This window comes from Lynx rufus, unplaced genomic scaffold, assembly GCF_022079265.1.
Source record: "Lynx rufus isolate CCGP_SWC_20201006 ecotype Redwood Valley unplaced genomic scaffold, mLynRuf1.p SCAF_2, whole genome shotgun sequence".
NCBI lineage: Eukaryota > Metazoa > Chordata > Mammalia > Carnivora > Felidae > Lynx > Lynx rufus.
In genome coordinates this window covers 79,880,961-79,900,040 of record NW_025814834.1, presented here as the reverse complement: position 1 = coordinate 79,900,040, position 19,080 = coordinate 79,880,961, and the positions used below count along the sequence as shown (strand labels likewise).

At 37.2% G+C, this 19,080-nt stretch overlaps 1 protein-coding gene across 1 annotated transcript in view; it reads left to right on the top strand.

Moving 5' to 3' along the window:
• The window catches only part of RIF1 (replication timing regulatory factor 1), a 72,230-nt gene that overhangs the window by 31,781 nt on the left and 21,369 nt on the right, over positions 1–19,080 (top strand). The window contains exons 21-22 of the mRNA XM_047083997.1: positions 16,176–16,275; positions 18,139–18,403. Of these exons, the coding sequence (XP_046939953.1) occupies positions 16,176–16,275; positions 18,139–18,403 (365 nt within the window). The remainder of the gene's footprint in view (positions 1–16,175; positions 16,276–18,138; positions 18,404–19,080) is intronic.

Genomic DNA, 19,080 nt, shown 5'->3' with positions numbered 1-19,080 from the left:
TCTGGAAATATGGACTTCTATCATTTGATAGTGGTTATCACTGTTAAGAAAAGTAAAGTAGAGATACTGGGGCACCTGGGTGGCTCAGTTAATTAAGTATCTGACTCTTGGGTTCTGCTCTCATGATTGGTAAGTTCGAGCCCTGCATCAGACTCTGCACTGACATTGTAAAACCTGCTTGGGATTCTATCCTCTCTCTCTCCCCTCTCCCACTCTCTTGCTTGTCCTCAAAATAAATAAAAATAAACTTATAAAAAAAAAAAAAAAGAGGTACAAGAGCTAGAAATTCATCTTTCAGATTTTTTATTGCCCTTACAGTATCTTTTTAAAAATATTGGTACAATTTTGATACGATAGAATTTGTCAGGATGACTTTAAAGATGTCATCTTATCACTGAAAAAAACTTCTGTAGCACTTAGGGTAAAAATCCAAACTACTTACAACTGCCTGTGAGGCTGATACTTCATTCTCCAAGGGGTCTTTCCTAATTAAGTTTGCCAATATCTATGGTAGCACCTTGTTATTTCCTTTTTGGCACTTCTGTCAGAAGCATTTGTGTACTTGATTATGTTACTTAACACTCCATGAAGTACATTCTGTCTTCATATGTATCCCTGGCATTTATCTGGCACATAGTGAATGTTTTTTTTAAATCCAAGTTAACGTATAGTACAATAGTGATTTCAGGAATAGAATTTAGTGATTCACCACCTACGTATAACACCCAGTGTTCATCCCAGCTAGTGCCCTCCTTAATGCCCATCACCCATTTTGCTCATTCCCGCCCCCCCCCCCACCCAAACCTCACCAGCAACCCTCAGTTCTGTGTCCTTAAGAGTCTCTTATGGTTTGTCTCCCTCTCTGTTTTTATTGTATATTTCTTCCCTTTCCCTATATTCATCTGTTTTGTTTCTTAAATTCCACATGTGAATGAAATCATATGGTATTTGTCTTTCTCTGACTTATTTCTCTTAGCGTAATACACTCCAGTTCCATCCATGTTGTTGCAGAGAGCAAGATTTCATTCTTCTTGGTTGCTGAATAATATTCTATTATATATATTACACCTTGTGTATCCATTCATCAGTCAACGGACATTTCGGCTGTTTCTATACTTTAGCTATTGTTGATAGTACTGCTGTAAACATTGGGGTGCTTATGCCCTTCGAATCAGCATTTTTGTGTCCTTTGGGTAAATGGCACATAGTGAATTTGTTGAATGATTTTATAACTGTTAGGGAGAATGTCAGCCCATACTTTTCATCTTTTAAATACTGTCTTGGTTACACTTTCATCTTTGTTCTCTTCTGAAATAAGTTTAGAATCTGTTAAGTTTTAAGAAATACTCTTCAGATTTTTTTTGGCATTGGTTGGTTACGTTGAATTCATAGAGAAATTTGAGAAGTACTCTTTATTATGTTGAATCTTTCCATCTAAGAATAATTGTGTTCATATATTTAGCTCTTCTAAGGTTAACCTATCTTGTTTTGTTTTTTTTTTTTTAAAAGCTGGCTTTCAGCCATTACAAAGGTCCATCTATTCCTACCTACCACACAAATACTCATAACGTGATTGTTTCTGTAGTATTTATAAAAGCTGTTGCTGATGTGCATTTCTTTATATCAAACCAGTCTTTTTTTCTTCGGATACCCTTAGTCACAGTGAAATTCTTTTCAAACATTGCATATATATAGTGTTTTAAGATTTTTGCCTGTATCTCTGTTAGTGTGATGGAAATTCCTCATTGTCTAATTTTTGTCTAGTGTAAGAACGTCATCTGTAGTTGTATTGTTCGTTGATTATCACCATTGAAAAAAATTTTTTTTAATGTTTTATTTACTTTAGAAAGAGACAGTGTGAGGAGGAGAGGGGCAGAGAGAGAGAGGGAGACACAGAATGTGAAGCAGGCTTCAGGCTCTGAGCTGTCAGCACAGAGCCTGATGCGGGGCTCAAACCGCGAGATCATGACCTGAGCTGAAGTCAGAAGCTTAACCGACTAAGTCACCCAGGCACCCCGATTAACACCATTTTTGAAGTCACTGATAAATTCTATTGTATAAAAATACAATAATCAGAATTATCCCAGTATTGTGGAGAAGAATGTTATACTTGATACTAACATTGTATGTAAATTATTCTCAAGTTTTAAAAATTTTAAAAATGTTGAAAGTACATTAAAAACTTTGAAAAGATGGGTTTCTAACTTTTAAATTTTCAGTGTCATTACTATATTACACCGAATGTTTTTGTTTCCATTTTCTGGGTAAATTTTTAGCTTACATCTAAAGGTGTCACTTTTTCATCTTTTCCAATATATGCATCTAAGGCTACTCTTAATACTGCTCTTAATGATTATAGGATATTAATTTTTTCTTTAATTTTTATTTTGGTTCAAGTATAGTTAACGTACAGTGTTAAGTTACTGTTTCAGGTGTAAAATACAGTGATTCAGTGATTCTGTACATTACACAGTGCTCACCATAAGTACTCTTAATCCTTTTCATCTATTTTACCCATCGCCGCTGCCCTCTGGTAACCATCAGTTTCTTCTCTGTAGCTAAGAGTCCGTTTTTTGGTTTGCCTCTCTGCTGTTGTTACTGTTACTATTTTTAAGTTTATTTTGAGGGAGAGAGAAAGTACATGTCAGGGAGGGGCAGAGAGAGAATCCCAAGCAGGCCCTTCACTGTCAGCCTAGAGCCTGACACGGGGCTTGAACCCATGAACTGTGAGATCATGACCTGAATCCAAGTCAGATGCTTAATCGACTGAGCCAACCAGGCGTCCCTGCTGTTGTTTCTTTTGTCTAAAATTCCACATATGAGTGAAATGACATACTTGTTTTTCCTTGACTTACTTCATTTAGCATTATGCCCTTTAGATCCATCCACCTTGTTGAAAATGGCAAGATTTCTTTTTTTTTTTTTGGCTGAGAAATAGTCGATTGTATATATACACTGCATCTTTATCCATTCATCAATTGATGGACAGTTGAGGTGCTTCCATAATTTGGCTATTGTAGGTAATGCTGCAGTAAACCTAGGAGTGCATATGTCTTTCAGATTAACATTTTTGTATTCTTCGGGTAAATACTTATGGTGGAGGATCATATGGTAATTCTATTTTAATTTTTTGAGGAATCTCCATACATGCTGCACCAGTTTGTACTCCCACCAACAGTGCATGAAGGTTCCTTTTTCTCCACCTTTATAGTCAACACTTGTTTCTTGTTTTTGATTTTAGTCATTCTGACAGATGTGAGGTGGTGTCTCATGTGGTTTTGATTTGCATTTTCCTGACTTGTGCTGTTGAGCATCTTTTCATGTGTGTGTTTGGCCATGTGTATGTCTTCTTGGAAGAAATGCCTGTTCATATCTTCTTGCCATTTTTAATTGGATTATTCTTTGGTTTTTTAAAAAAATTTTTAATGTTTATTTTTAAGAGAGAGACACTGTGAGAGAGGGATGGGCAGGGACAGAGGGAGACACAGAATCCGAAGCAGGCTCCAGGCACCGAGCTATCAGCACAGAGCCCGATGTGGGGCTTGAACTCATGAACTTCGAGATCATGACCTGAGCCGAAGTCGGACGCTCAATTGACTGAGCCACCTAGGCGCTGTGGATTATTTGTTGTTTTTGATGTTGGGTTGTAGAAGTTCGTTACTTGGATACTGCCCTTTTTATGAGATGTGTCATTTGCAAATATTTTCTCCCATTCCATAGGTCGCCTTTTAGTTTTACTGATAGTTTACTTTGCAAAACTTTTTATTGTGATGTAGACTCAGTCATTTATTTTTGCTTCTTTTTCCCTTGCCTAAGGAGACATAGCTAGAAAAATGTTGCTATGGCCAATGTCAGAGATAATTACTGTGTGTGCTCTCTTCTAGGATTTTTATGATTTCATGTGTTACATTTAGGCCCTTAATCCATTTTGGGTTTCTTTTTTTGTCTGGTGTAAGAAAGTGGTCTACTTTTATTCCTTTGCATATAACTGTCTAGTTTTCCCAACATCGTTTGTTGAAGAGACCATCTTTTTCTCATTGCGTAGTTTTTTTTGCCTCTTTTGTCAAAGATTGACTATATAGTCATGAGTTTTTCATGGGCTTTCTGTCCTGTTCAATTGATCTATGTGTCTGTTTTTGTGCCAGTGCTGTACTGTTTTGATTACTATAGCTTTGGTAGTATATCTTGATATTGGGGATTGTGAGAGCTTTAGTATTCTTCAAGATTTCTTTGGCCATTTGGAGTCTTTGTGTTTCTATACAAATTCTAGGATTTAAAATGCTGTTGGGATTTTTTTTTTAAGGGATTTAATTTTTTTTTTAATATTTATTTATTTTTGGGGCGCCTGGGTGGCGCAGTCGGTTAAGCGTCCGACTTCAGCCAGGTCACGATCTCGCGGTCCGTGAGTTCGAGCCCCGCGTCAGGCTCTGGGCTGATGGCTCAGAGCCTGGAGCCTGTTTCTGATTCTGTGTCTCCCTCTCTCTCTGCCCCTCCCCCGTTCATGCTCTGTCTCTCTCTGTCCCAAAAATAAATAAACGTTGAAAAAAAAAAATTAAAAAAAAAATATTTATTTATTTTTGAGACAGAGACAGAGCATGAGCATGGAAGGGGCAGAGAGAGAGGGAGACACAGAATCTGAAGCTGGCTCCAGGGTCTGAGCTGTCAGCACAGAGTCCAGTGTGGGGCTCATACTCGTCAGCTGTGAGATCATGACCTGAGCCAAAGTCAGAAGCTCAACCAACTGAGCCCCCGGGTGCCCCAATGGGATTTTTATAAGGATTGCATTAAATCTGTCAGTTGCTTTGGATAGTATGGACATTTTAACAATATTTTTTTCCCTGTCTGTGTGCATGGAATATGATTCCATTTGTGTCATCGTCAATTTCTTTCATCAGTGTTTTATATATTTTAGGTTACAGGTCTTTCATCTCCTTGGTGATGTTTATTCCTAGGTATTTTATTATTTTTGTGCAATTGTAAATGCGATTGTTTCCTTAATTTCTCTTTGTGCTGTTTTCTTTAGTATATAGAAATGCAGTGGATTTCTGTATACTAAGTTTGTATCCTGCGACCTTACTGAATTCATTTATCAATTCTAGCAGTTTTTTGGTGGCATTTTTTAAAGGTTTTTTTCTAGGTATACTATTATGTCATCTGCAGATAGTTTTACTTCTTCCTTACCAGTTCGGGTGCCCTTTATTTCTTTTTCTTCTTTGATTGCTGTAGCTAGGACTTACAGTACTATGTTGAGTGAAGGTGGTGGGAGTGGATATCTTTGTCTTATTCCTGACAATAGGGGGAAAACTCTCAGTTTTCACCATTGAGTATGATGTACACTGGGTTCTTCAGATATGGCCTTTGTTATGTTGAGGTATGTTTTCTCTAAACCTACTTTGTTGAGGGTTTTTGTCATGAATGGGTGTTCTACTTGTCAGATGCTTTTCCTGCATCTATTGAAGTGATCATGTGGTTCTTATCCTTCCTCTTGTGATATATCATGTTGATTTGTGAATATTAAACCGCCACTGCATCTCAGGAATAAATCCCACTTGATCATGGTGAATTATTCTTTAATGTATTTTTGAATTCCATTTAGTAATATTTTGTTGAGGATTTTTGCCTTTGTTCATCAGAGATACTGGACTGTAGTTCTCTTTTTTGTAGTATCTTTATCTGGTTTTAGTATCTGGGTAATAGCGCTCATAGAATGAATTAGAAGCTTTCCTTCCTCTTCTATTTTTTGGAATATTTTGAGAACAGTTATTAACTTTTCTTGAAATGTTGGGTAGAATTAACCCGTGAAGCCATCTGATCCTGGACTTCTGTTTGTTGGGAGTTTTTTGGTTACTGAATCAATTTCATTGCTGGTAGTTGGTCTATTCAAATTTTCTATTTCTTCCTAATGCATTTCTAGGAATTTATCTATATTTTCTAGGATGTTTAATTTGTTGGCATATACTTTTCATAATATTCTTCTATAATACTTTTTATTTCTGTGGTGTCAGTTATTATTCCTCCTTTTTTTTTTTTTTTTTTTCCAAAGATTTATTTTTAAGTAATCTTTACACCCTAAGTGAGGCTCAAACACACAACCTTAAGGTCTAGAGTCTCATGCTTTTCTGGCTCTGTTTCTCTTTCTGATTTTGTTTGAGTCCTCTTTTTTTGTTGATAAGTCTGGCTAAAGGTTTAGCAGTTTTGTTGGATTTTTCAAAGAAGCGGCTCTGGTTCATTGATCTGTTCTATTGCTTTTTTTAGTTTCTAATTCATTTGTTTCCTTCCTTCTACAATTTTGGGTTCTGTTTGTTCTTTTTCCTGCTCCTGTAGATGTAAGATCAGATTGTTTATTTGATATTTTTTTCTTGCATCCTGCAGTAGGCCTGTAATGCTATAAACTTCCCTCTTAGAAACACTGTTGCTGCATCTCACAGGTTTTGAACCATCATTTTCATTTGTTTTCATGATTTGTTGGTTGATCCATTCATTGTTCAGTGGCATGTTATTTAACCTTTCTGTATTTGTGTTTTCTTGAGTTCTCATTTCATAAGGTTGTGGTTGGAAAAGATGGGTTGTATGAGTTTGATTTTTGAATTTGTTGAGAGTTGTTTTGTGGCCTAAAGTGGTTCATTCTGGAGAAGGTTCCACGTTCACTGGAAGAGAATGTGTGTTATGCTGTTTTAGATTGGAATGTTCTGAATATTTCTATTAGATCCATCTGTTCCATGGTACTATTCAAGAGTATTTCCTTCTTGATTCTCTGTTTGGATAATCTATCCATTGATGTAAGTGGGTGTTAAGTTCTCTACTATTACTGTATTACTATGAATTATTTTATGTTTGTTATTAGCTGTTTTACATATTGGGTGGTCTCATGTTGGGTGCATAAGTATTTACAATTGTTTAATCTTCTTGTTGGATTATGATTATCCTTTATGATTATATAGTATCTTTGTTACAGTCTTTGTTTTAATCTGTTGTGTCCAGTAGAAGTAGTGTTTCTACCCCAGCTCTTTTTCCACTTTCATTTGCCTGATTAATTCTTTTGCATTCTTTCACTTTCAGTCTGCATGTGTCTTTAGGTCTGACATGTGTCTCTTGTAGGCAACATATAGATAGATCTTGTATTTTTTTTATTCATTCCATTACTGTTTGTCTTTTGATTGGAGCATTTACTCCATTTACATTCAAAGTAATTTTTGAGAGGTTTGCACTTAATTGTCATTTCGTTTCTTGTTTCCCTGTTGTTTTTGTAGTAGTTCTCAGAGTTTCCTGCCTTTCTTTCGTGATATATTTGGATTCCTTTTTTTCTTTATTTTTTGCATATCTATTACTGGTTTTTGATTTGTGGTTACTATTAGGTTTGTATGCAACATATTTTGCATGTAGATAGCAATCTATGTTAAGTTGATCACTACTTGAGTTTGAACTCATTCTTTACTCCTGTCTCTACCTGCCCTGTATTTTAGGTATATGGTGTCATTCTTTACATTCTTTTGTTTTGTGAATCCCCTTACTGATATTTATAGATATACTTCATTTTACTGCTTTTTGTGCTTCCTGCTTTTCTTCTACTTAAGGTCCATTCCACTCAAAGAGTCCCCTTTAACATTTCTTATAGGGCTAGTTTTTTGGTCATGAATTCCTTTATGTTTTGTCTGGGAAATTCTTTATCTCATCTTCTATTCTGAATGATATCCTTGCTGGATAGAGCATACTTGGCTGCTGGTGTTTGTTTGTTTGTTTGTTTCTTTCTTTTCTTTTTCTTTCATATTCTTTGAATATTTAATGTCCCTCTCTTGTGGTCTGCAAGGTTTCTGCTGAAAAAATCTGCTTATAGGCTTAAGGGTTTTCACTGGTATATAACTGTTTCTTCTCTCTTGCTGTTAAAATTCTCTTTTTATCACTGCTTTTTGCCACTTTTATTACTATGCATCTTGGTGTGGACCTTCTAGGGTTGATTTTGTTGGGGATTCTCCTGTGCCTCCTGAATTGGATTTGTTGACTTTCTCAGGTTTGGGAAGTTTTCAGTTATTTCTTCAAATTTTCTGCCCCCTTCTCTGTCTCTTCTTCTGAGATCTCTGTAATGTGGATATTATTATGCTTGATGGTATCACTGAATTTCCTTAATGTTTTCTATCTCTTTATTCAGGGTCTCACTGAGATTCTCCAATCTTTTTCCAAGTCCAGTAGGCATCTTTATGACTATTGCTTTAAATTCTCTATCAAGTGTATTATTTATTTCCATTTCGTCTATTAGTCTTTTGTTATGATTTGTTCTTTTCTTTCATTTGGTGCATGTTCCTCTGTCTCCTCATTTTATGTAATTCTGTTTCTATGTGTTAGGGAAGTCAGCTGCATCTCCTGCTCTTGCAAGTGGTGGCCTTATAAAGAGAGGTCCTGCAATGCCCTGTATTTCAGTGTCCCCTATTCACCAGAAACTCGTTCTTGAGGGTGTCTCATACATGTGTTGTATGTGCCCTGCTGTTGTGTCTGAGTCGCTTTTGTCTTCAGTCCAGTTGTCTGCAGTGGTTCTCACTGTTGGCTAGGTTTGTCCCTATGTTGTTAGTAGGCCAGTCTGGTGCCATCTTGGGCTTGAGTTGAATCAGACCAGGTATTTGCCAATAGCAAGGAACTCCGTGTTACTTTCCTTATGTTCCCTGAGAAGCTTTCATTGGTAGGTGGGGCCTGCAGGCAGTCCTGATGTCTGCCCCGAGTCCACTGCTGGAGCCACAGTTAGAATGGTGTATGTGGTTATGTTCCCCTCTCTTGGGGTAGGAGTCACTTTGGAGTCCTCGTGATTCCTGTTGGGACTGTTTGCCCATTGCCATACCATGGGCGGGCTGGAGGGGCAAGTCCACAGAAAAACACAGGTACAGGGCAAGACTTTAGCATGCTAATTGGAGAATGTTCATGCTGCGCTAGCTCCTGTGTATGTCCATGTGTCTAGCCTGGGCATTGGGAAAGAAGTTGGACCTGCCAGGTCTTTTGTTCTTACAGAAGTCTCCTAAGGACCCCTGCTCATCCAGCACTTGTTTGAAGTTGAGTCATAAATGTCTTTCCCTTGTGCTCCAGGTGTTTCTCAAACTGCTGCGTCTATGCTGTATCTCAGTAAGTTTGTTTGTTATGCTGTTTATGGGTGGGGACTCAAGTTTCTCCTGGCAGTCCCGGCCCAACCAGCTGATTTTTGAAGTTCCAAGTGTTGAGCCCCACTGATTGTAAGAACTCCCAAAGTAGCCCTTCTGTTTTTCAAAGCCATATGTTAATGGGGATTCATCTCCCTGGTGCCTGGCATGGGATCTGCTTCTCACCCTTCTCTGTGCCTGCTGTCACCTTCCTTACTGGGGACCATTTTGTGAGTCAGCTTGGTTCCCAAAGGCATCTCCACCCTTCCTACTGTTTTCCATATGGCCCCTTCTCTACATTTAGCCATGGAGAGTATGTTTTGCCAGTCTTTGTGTTGTTTTCTGGGTGATTTGCACTGATGTGAGTGTTACCTAGGTGTATTTTGGAGATAGGGTGAATTTAGGCTCCTTCTACTCTGTCATTTTCCCCCTACCACCTGTTATCTTTTTTTAATGTTTATTTATTTATTTTTGAGGGGGGTGGGGGAGGGGCAGAGAGAGAGGGAGACATGAATCTGAAGTCGTCTCCAGGCTCTGATCTGTCAGCCTGGAGCCTGACACGGGACTTGAACCCACGAAGTGTGAGATCATGACCTGAGCTGAAGTCAGACGCTTAACCCCCAGGTGCCCCCTACCACCTGTTTCTAAGAGCCTTGGTAAAGTATCTCCCTGATTGTGAATTTGATATATTTGAACATGTTTATTGCATATTTTGATGCTACGTCATCATGCTTATAGGTTCGTGACTTTGTCTTCATGGTAATTAATTCCTCTCTACCTTTTTGAATTTTACCTACTTGATATTAACTGATATGAATATGCTCATGCCTTTTTGAGAATTTGTGTAATCTTTTTTTATTTTTTTTTTTATTATTTTGAGAAAGACAGAGGGCACAAGTGAGTGAGTGGCAGAGAGAGACAGAGAGAAGCAGAAGTGGGGCACAAGCTCACCTGAAGTGGGACTTGAACTCAAGAACTGTGAGATCATGACCTGAGCCAAAGTCAGATGCTTAACTGACTCAGCCACCCAGGTGCCCTGTGTAATCTTTTTTAAAAAAAGAAACTTGCCGTGGGGTGCCTGGGTGGCTCAGTTCGTTAAATGTCTGACTCTAGATTTCACCTCAGGTCATGATCTCACATTTTCTGAGACCGAGACCCTCCTCAGGTTCTGTGCTGGATGTGGAGCCTTCTTGGGATTCTCCCTACCACCCACTCCTCCCCCTCCTGTGCTCACTTGCGTGGTCCCCCTCTCTCAAAATAAATAAACATTTTAAAAAATAACAAATGAAAAAACTTACCCAGCAATACAAAGAAAATTGCATGAAATAATACAGTTTGACAAATTATTATACGAAATACTTCTGTAGCCATCACCAAGGTCAGTTATAGAGCATTGTCAGCACCCCAGATGCTCCTCCTATGTGTCTTTTGCAGCATATAAATAAATATGGAAGTCTTTTTAATAAGTAGAGATTTAACCTTGTATTTAATAGGAAATGGAGTATGTGTTTTAATCTTTACCTTCTTTCAGATATACTGTTAAAACTTCTATTCATCTTTTAGATTTGAAGAGTTCATATCCGTAACATTCTACCCCAGCAAGTAAAGACATTGATACCACTCTCCTACAAATTTTTATACTTACCACCTTTCAGGTTTTGTTAAGAAACCTAAGTTTTACTTACTATATTATTATACAGGGTACTATAAAACTTGGAAAATAAGTAAGTTTACAAAATTTGAGGATATTTTGTTGCTCAACCTAGTTTCCTATATCCCATTATTTTCCTTTAAGAAAAAAACAGATTTTTATATATATACATATATATATACACACACACACACACATTTTATATATATATAAAAATGATAACTGATACCTGGTACTAATATATAAGATACACCCACATATGACTGATAACATCCTTGTTTGGTACATGTAACTAATCAGTATTGATTAGTTATAATTTTTAGGTTCCAGAAAATTTAGATCACAGAATTTTGACTAAAATTATTTATTATAGCTTATATTGTTGCAGATGCATACTTTGATACTTTTTTTTTTTCCTTAATAACTTTGTTCTGTAAAGTTACAGGATTTTTCTCTAGTTTTTGGAATTTAGACATTTCAGCAGGGTGTCTCTTGGGGTGTCTTTATCATTTTTAAATATTTTTGAGAGAGAGGGTGCACACGGGGAGGGGCAGAGGGGGGCAGAGACAGAGGTTTGGAAACAGGCTCTGTGCTGATAGCAGAGAGCCCAGTGTGGGGCTTGAACTCCTAAACTGAGGTCATGACTTGAGCTGAAGTTAGATGCTTAGTAGACCCTTTCAATCTAAAGAGCTGTGCCTTCATCTCAGAAAAATTGCCTTGCTTTAATGGTGTTCTTTGTCCCTTCTGTTTTTCAGTGCTGTTTTAGGTGGTTTTTAGGCCTTTGAATTTATCTTTTGTGTCCCTTCTTTTCTTTCTCTACACCTGTTTGTGTTTTGTTTGGTACTGCTTTCTAGGAGCTTGGTTACTTTGTGACTTAATTTGTGGTTTAAATGCTGAAGTGTTTGATAATGGTTTTGTTTTTTTAATTAGTGTTTTTTTTAGTTATTATTACTTTCTCTATTTTTTTTGAGAGTGGGGGAGGGGCAGAGAGAGAATCCCCAGCAGGCTCTGCACTGTCAGCATGGAGCCTGATATGGGGCCTGATCCCATGACCCTGGGATCGTGACCTGAGCCAAAAGCAAGAGTTGGATGCTCAATCAACTGAGCTACGCAGGCATTCCTGTGATTACTATTTTTAATTTCCTTTTGTTTGTTATTAGATTTTTCCTCATGGGTTAGTACTGTTGATGTTTAGCCCACCTTTCCCATGGGACTGGTTCTCCTTGTGAATGTGCATGTTTATTGATTAAGGCTAATACTGAGCAATACTGGTATCTGGAATGTGTTTCCTAGAGAGAGCCCCACTTTTTCCAGCCTTGATAGCAAATTGAAGTTAGAGGCATCTTTTACTTGGTCATTGGAGCCTGAAGGAAACACCTGGGGATTTAACATCTTTTGTATATGAAAATATGGATTGTCATCTGGACTTTCTGTGTAATTTTTGTTGGTTCATTGGGGCGCTGCTGCTTTCCTCCTCCTGGCTCTTAATACTCATTGGGGGAGATTGTCTTTGGGGGCAGACATGTGAATTATCCCAGTGAAGTGGAAAAGTGGATAGTAATGGAGAATAAGGGGAGAAGAAAGTGCATTTGTTTTATAGATCTTTAATTTCAGTAGTGTTTTAACTTTTTTCTCAGAACTCTCACTGTGTCTTCTGTTACTTAGGTTTGCTAGGAGGGTGCCTGGGAGCTCAGTCAGTTGAGCATCTGACTTTGGCTCGGGTCATGATCACACAGTTTGTGAGTTCGATCCCTGCATTGGGTTCTGTGCTGACAGCTCAGAGCCTGGAGCCTGCTTTGGATCCTGTGTCTGCCCCTCCCCTGCTTGTGCACACACTCTCTCTCAAAAATAAATAAACATTAAAAAAAAAAAAGTTTTGCTAGGAAGGCTATTTTGGAGGTGCTTTTTTTTTTTTTTTTTTTTTGGAACTCATGGTGCTGGGATTTTCTTGGTTCTGTGTTTAGTCTCCCTGCCTTTAAAAAAATGTTTCCAGAAAATCTCTGATGCGTCTATGAATTTTATTTTTGTTTTAGTTGGATTACAGGAGGAGGAGGAAAGGGTATGAGGGAGCTTAGCAACTTTTTCATTGTTTTGTTTTGTCACTGGGTTCGGTGAACACTTGTAATTTTCATGAAGAATTTGATAAAGACTCTAATTAAGAACCTTGTTCTTGGGACCCCTGGGTGGCTCAGTCGGTTAAGCATCTGACTTCGGCTCAGGTCATGATCTCACAGTTTGTGAGTTCAAGCCCTGCATCAGGCTCTGTGCTGATAGCTTGGAGACTGGAGCCTGCTTCAGATTCTTTCTCTGCCCTACTGCCACTTGTGCTCGCTCACTCGCTCTCTCTCTCTCTCTCTCTCTCTCTCTCTCTCAAAAATAAACATTAAAAACAAGAAAAAAGAACCTTGTTCTTATGGGGCACCTAGTGGACTTTGTTTGAAGAGTATGTGATATTTATTTATTTATTATTTTTAATTTTACGTCCAAGTTAGTCAGCATGTAGTGCAACAGTGATTTCAGGAGTAGATCACTTAATGCTCCTTACCCATTTAGCCCATCTCCCCTCTATCAACCCCTCCAGTAACCCTCTGTTTGTTATCCATATTTAAGAGTCTCTTATGTTTTGTCTCTCTGTTTTTATATTATTTTTGCTTCCCATCCCTTGTGTTCATCTGTTGTGTGTCTTAAAGTCCTCATATGAGTGAAGTCATATGATATTTGTCTTGCTCTGACTAATTTCGCTTAACATAATACCCTCTACTTCCATCCATATAGTTGCAAATGGCAAGATTTCATTCTTTTTGATTGTCGAATAATACTCCATTGTTTATATATATACCACATCTGTATCCATTCATCCATTGACAGACATGTGGACTCATACTTTGGGCTCTTGTTGATAGTGCTGCTATAATACATTGGGGTGTACGTGCCCCTTTGAAACAGCATACTTGTATCTCTTGGATAAATACCTAGTGCAATTGCTGGGTTGTAGGGTAGTTCTGTTTTTAATTTTTTTGAGGAACCTCCACACTGTTTTCCAGAGTGGCTGCACCAGTTTTCATTCCCACCATCAGTGCAAAAGAGATCCTCTGTCTCCACATCCTCGCCAACATCTGTTGTTGCCTGAGTTGTTAGCCATTCTGACAGGTGTGAGGTGCGGTATCTCACTGTGGTCTTGATTTGTATTTCCCTGATGACAAGTGATGTTGAGCATTTTTTCATGTGTCTGTTGGCCATCTGGACAGATGTCTTCTTTGAACAAGTGTTTATTCATGTCTTTTGCCCATTTCTTCACTGGATTATTTGTTTCTTGGGTGTTGAGTTTGATAAGTTCTTTATAGATTTTTGGATACTAACCCTTTATCTGTCATTTGCAAATATTTTCTCCCATTCTGTCATTGCCTTTTAGATTTGCTGAGTGTTTCCTTCACTGTGCAGAAGCTTTTTATTTTGAAAGGTCCCAATAGTTCATTTTTGCTTTTGTTTCCCTTGCCTCTGGAGGCGTGTTGAGTAAAGTTGCTGTGGCCAAGATCAAAGAGGTTTTTGCCTGCTTTCTTCTCCTCGAGGATTTTGATGGCTTCCTGTCTTTCATCTTTAAGTCTTTCATCCATTTTGAGTTTATTTTTGTGTATGGTGTAAGAAAGTGGTCCAAGTTTGGTTTTCTGCATGTCGCTGTCTAGTTTTCCCAGCACCACTTGCTGAAGAGACTGTCTTTATTCCATTGGATATTCTTTCCTGCTTTGTCAAAGATTAGTTGGCCATACATATGTGGGTCCGTTTCTGGGTTCTCTATTCTGTTCCATTGATCTGAGTGTCTGTTTTTGTGCCAGTGCCATACTGTCTTGATGATTACAGCCTTGTGATACATCTTGAAGTCCGAGATTATGATGCCTCTTGCTTTGGTTTTCTTTTTCAAGATTGCTTTGGCTATTCAGGGTCTTTCTGGTTCCATACAAATTTTAGGATTGTTTGTTCTAGATCTGTGAAGAATGCTGGTGTTATTTTGATAGGGATTGCATTGAATATGTAGATTGCTTTGGGTAGTATTGACATTTTAACCATATTTGTTCTTCCTATCCAGGAGCATGGTATCTTTTTCTATTTTTTTATGTGTCTTCTTCAATTTCTTTCATAAGCTTTCTACAGTTTTCAGTGTGTAGATTTTTCACCTTGTTGGTTAGATTTATTCCTAGGTATTTTATGGTTCTTGGTGCAATTGTAAATGGGATCAATTCCTTGATTTCTTTCTTTTGCTTCATTGTTGGTGTATAGGAATGCAACCAATTTCCATGCATTGATTTTATATCCTGCAACTTTACTGAATTCGTGGATTAGTTCTAGCAGTTTTTTGGTGGAATCTTTTGGTTTTCCATATAGAGTATCATGTCATCTGCGAAGAGTGAAAGTTTGACCTTCTGGCTGATTTGGATGCCTTTTATTTCTTTGTGTTATCTGATTGCTGAGGCTAAGACTTCCAATACTATGTTGAATAATAGTGGCGAGAGTGGACATCTCTGTCTTGTTCCTGACCTTAACGGTAAAGAAAGCTCTCGGTTTTTTCCCCGTTGAGGATGATATTAACATTGGGTCATTCATATTTGGCTTTTATGATCTTGAGGTATGATCCTTCTATCCCTACTTTCATGAGGGATGAGAGAAAGGATGCTGTATTTTGTGACAGGCTTTTTCTGCATCTGTTGAGAGGATCATGTGGTTCTTGTCCTTTCTTTTATTAATGTGATGAATCACATCGATTGTTTGTGGATATTGAACCGGCCCTGCACCCCAGGTATAAATCCCACTTGGTCTTGGTGAATAATTTTTTTTAATGTATTGTTGGATATGGTTGGCTAATGTCTTGTTGAGCATTTTTACATCCATGTTCATCAGGGAATTGATCTGTAGTTCTTTTTAGTGGGGTCTTTGTCTGGTTTTGGAATCAAGGTAATGCTGGCTTCATAGAATGCATTGGAAGTTTTCCTTCCTTTTCTATTTTTTGGAACTGCTTCAAGAGAATAGGTGTTAACTCTTCCTGTGACTCTTGATCTTGGGGTCATGAATTTGAGCTTCGTGTTGGGTATAGAGATTACTAAAAAAAATAAATGAACTTATAAGTTAAAAAAAGAAAGGGAACCTTGTTCGTCAGACTCAATTTATTGGTTTATATGCTGAGTCTACTGGACATCTTAAAAATGATTTATTTTCCCTAAATGTTGAGAAACAAAAATTATGGTACTTGGCACACAGAAGTTAATGAGCAAGTATTCATAACTGTATTTCATGTACCTTATAGGTTATATGTGGGAATGAATGTCTTATATTTTTTGTTGATGCTCGCTATATTTGGAATTTATGCCAGTAGTTGGAAGTTTCTAATATAATATTTAATTTTTCTTCCCCAGAATTTGTTGCTCTTAGATAGGATCATTCATATTATTACTGTAATGGTTGATTGCATTGACTTCTCACCATATAATATTAAATATCAGCCAAAAGTTAAATGTAAGTACTTTTGTTTTTATTTTGTTCACCCAGTATTTGATAAACACAACTGTCTAAACTGTTGTCAAGGCAAATCCTAATATTTTTTCTGACCTCATTTTGCTGACTTTTGATGTATAACCATGTCCTACAAGTTTGTTATATAACTTTGGTATGCTAGGAGCTTAAGTGCTCTTACATGCCCATGCTCACAGTCTCTCTCTCTCTGTCACATACGCACCCACATATCTTTATTCCTTTGTATAACACTGAAAGATCAATATTATCCTATTTAGAGATTGTGTAGTAAGAGTGATTTTACTTGCCATCTTATACAAGGGATTATCTGGGCTGGAAAATTTGATGTTTGTTATTAAAATGTTATTTGTCGCAGTACTGGTAATGTTAACATTTGCTAGTTGGTTAAGACAATATCTGCCAAGTTTTCCACTGTAAATTACTGTAGAGTACCTATGATTAATAAGTTAATGTTTTGTGGCAGGTTATTTGAGACTTTATACTTTTTTTCTCAGCCAGTTTTCACTCATGATTTTATCATCCACTAATGCTTTTTGCCTGAAACACTAATGTTACCAGAAGAATAGTTCGTTGTTTCATTTGATTATGTTAAATTGTGTCAAGATGCTTATTAGCTCCTTTGTCTTTAATTAATTCTAAAAGCTGTCCCTATTATTTACCTCTATTCTAATCATTCTGCCGTTACTGAGCACTGTTAGGCACCAGTCACTTCCAGGTGCAAATGACATCCTAATGTAAGATAGAACTTCCTTTGTCCCATTTTATTTTTACCACTGTGAGTTTCTGTTATACATTGGTTTATAATTCTTTGCTATTAATATTTATGCTCATGTTTGCCTCTTTGACCATTTCATGTGTTTCCATTATTTTTTGAGAACTTTGGCATAAGATAATCAGGCTCATTCTGTACTTCTCCCTCCTTAAGCCTGGAACCAGACATATTTCCAAGAAACATGGTTCCTTTTGCCGAAGATGGCGTTTATTAACCAAGGTCTAGTCATTGTGACTAAGATGTCACTGCTTTTGGATCCTCTTGAGTAGACGTTTGGGATAGGTGTTGCCTGACTCATGGGCTGTCTTGTCAGCCTTAACATTCTGGCCTGGAATTTCAGGGAGACCATTCTAATTTATATTCATCTGGGAAACAGATTCAAGGGAAGAAGGAGAGTTTTCTCTTAAATCTGAGCTATTCTACTTTTAGAGACTGGATTCTTTGAGGGAAACAGGTAATTTCGGACTATGTTTTTGTTTTGTTTTTTTGACAGAGTGGATTCATCCCTGTAGGTAGGTATCTGAAGAGAGGCAGAATCTAAGAATAGTAAACAGGAGTGTCGGACAGTGCTTTTAAGATACATCTTTTTCTTTAAATTTAAGCTTTTCCTGTATTCTTGCTGAGGATTTGGATCTGTGATTTGATTAATGTTATTTGTAGGGTTCAGTTTATTATACAGGAAGCAATAATTTCTAAGGGAAATTTTGTTTTAAAAATTGAATTTTAAAATTTAGTTTTGGAATTTACATAATTTAGTACTTACGAATTAGTTGAAATTCAGAGAATATAAAAACTTGAAATGTGTTTTATAATTGTTTAGAGAAAAGACACCCACTTTTCTGGAATTCTTCTAGATCTGCCAAATAGTTTTCCTTTGTCTCTGCTTCTGTTTTAAAGATACGGTTGTAATGGTGTATATCCAATAATGGCATATCATTTTAAAATTTTGAGTATCATTCTACAGAAACACGTATATGAGATGTACAGTATCATTTAAATGAGATAAATTGTAAAGATGTACAATGACACTTTTCAAAGTACTTGACTTTTTAATAAATTCAATTTTATCTTAGCACCACAGAGACCTTCAGATTGGTCCAAAAAGAAGAAAGAACCTTTAGGGAAATTGGCTTCTTTATTTAAACTTATTGTGAAAGTGATCTACTCTTTCCATACTCTGAGCTTCAAGGAAGTACATTCTGATACTCTCCTCACTGTTGGCAACTCAGTCACCAGTATTCTTTCCAAAGTACTTGGACGTATTTCTTTGCCTTCTATGATCCGAAAAATATTTGCAACTTTATCAAGACCTCTGACACTATTTTATGAAAACTCAAAGTAAGTATTTTTTGACTTAATAGCTTTAAATTAAGCGTGTTGGATATAGGTAGCAAACTTTGGTCATTTTCCTAGCAGCGTGTGGTTACAAATGGTAATCTACAGTTTAGTGAAGAGGACAATATACTCTGCTTTTGTTAAAAAGATAGTTCAAATCATACATAAAACGAGGTAGAAATTGTGAGTTTTTAATTTTGTATGGTAGTTCAACCCTCCTTTTCAAAAACAAATTTTTTTAATGTTTAGAGAGTGTGCGTGGTGCAGGGACAGAGGGAGACACAGAATCTGAAGCAGGCTCAGGCTCGGAGCTGATGCTCAGAGCCTGATGTGGGGCTGGAACTCATGAACCACGAGATCATGACGTGCACTAAAGTCAGAGACTTAGCCACCTAGGCACCCCTCAACCCCCCTTTTCAATTTAGTACATCTCTTTTTAGATTTCTTAATACAAATAAATACACCTGTTAAGTGTATGACTTACATGTAGCATATTTGACATGCTACTTTGCCATTAAGTATATGGCGTGCACTTAAAATATTGTATGTATCTTGCACCATACATATAAGAATCTCATTGTCTTTAATGTCTCCATAGGGTTCCATGAAACTTTGTATCCAATTTTTTATTAGTGGACATATGTGTTTTTCCAGCCTGTTCACTCATAACAATATTATAG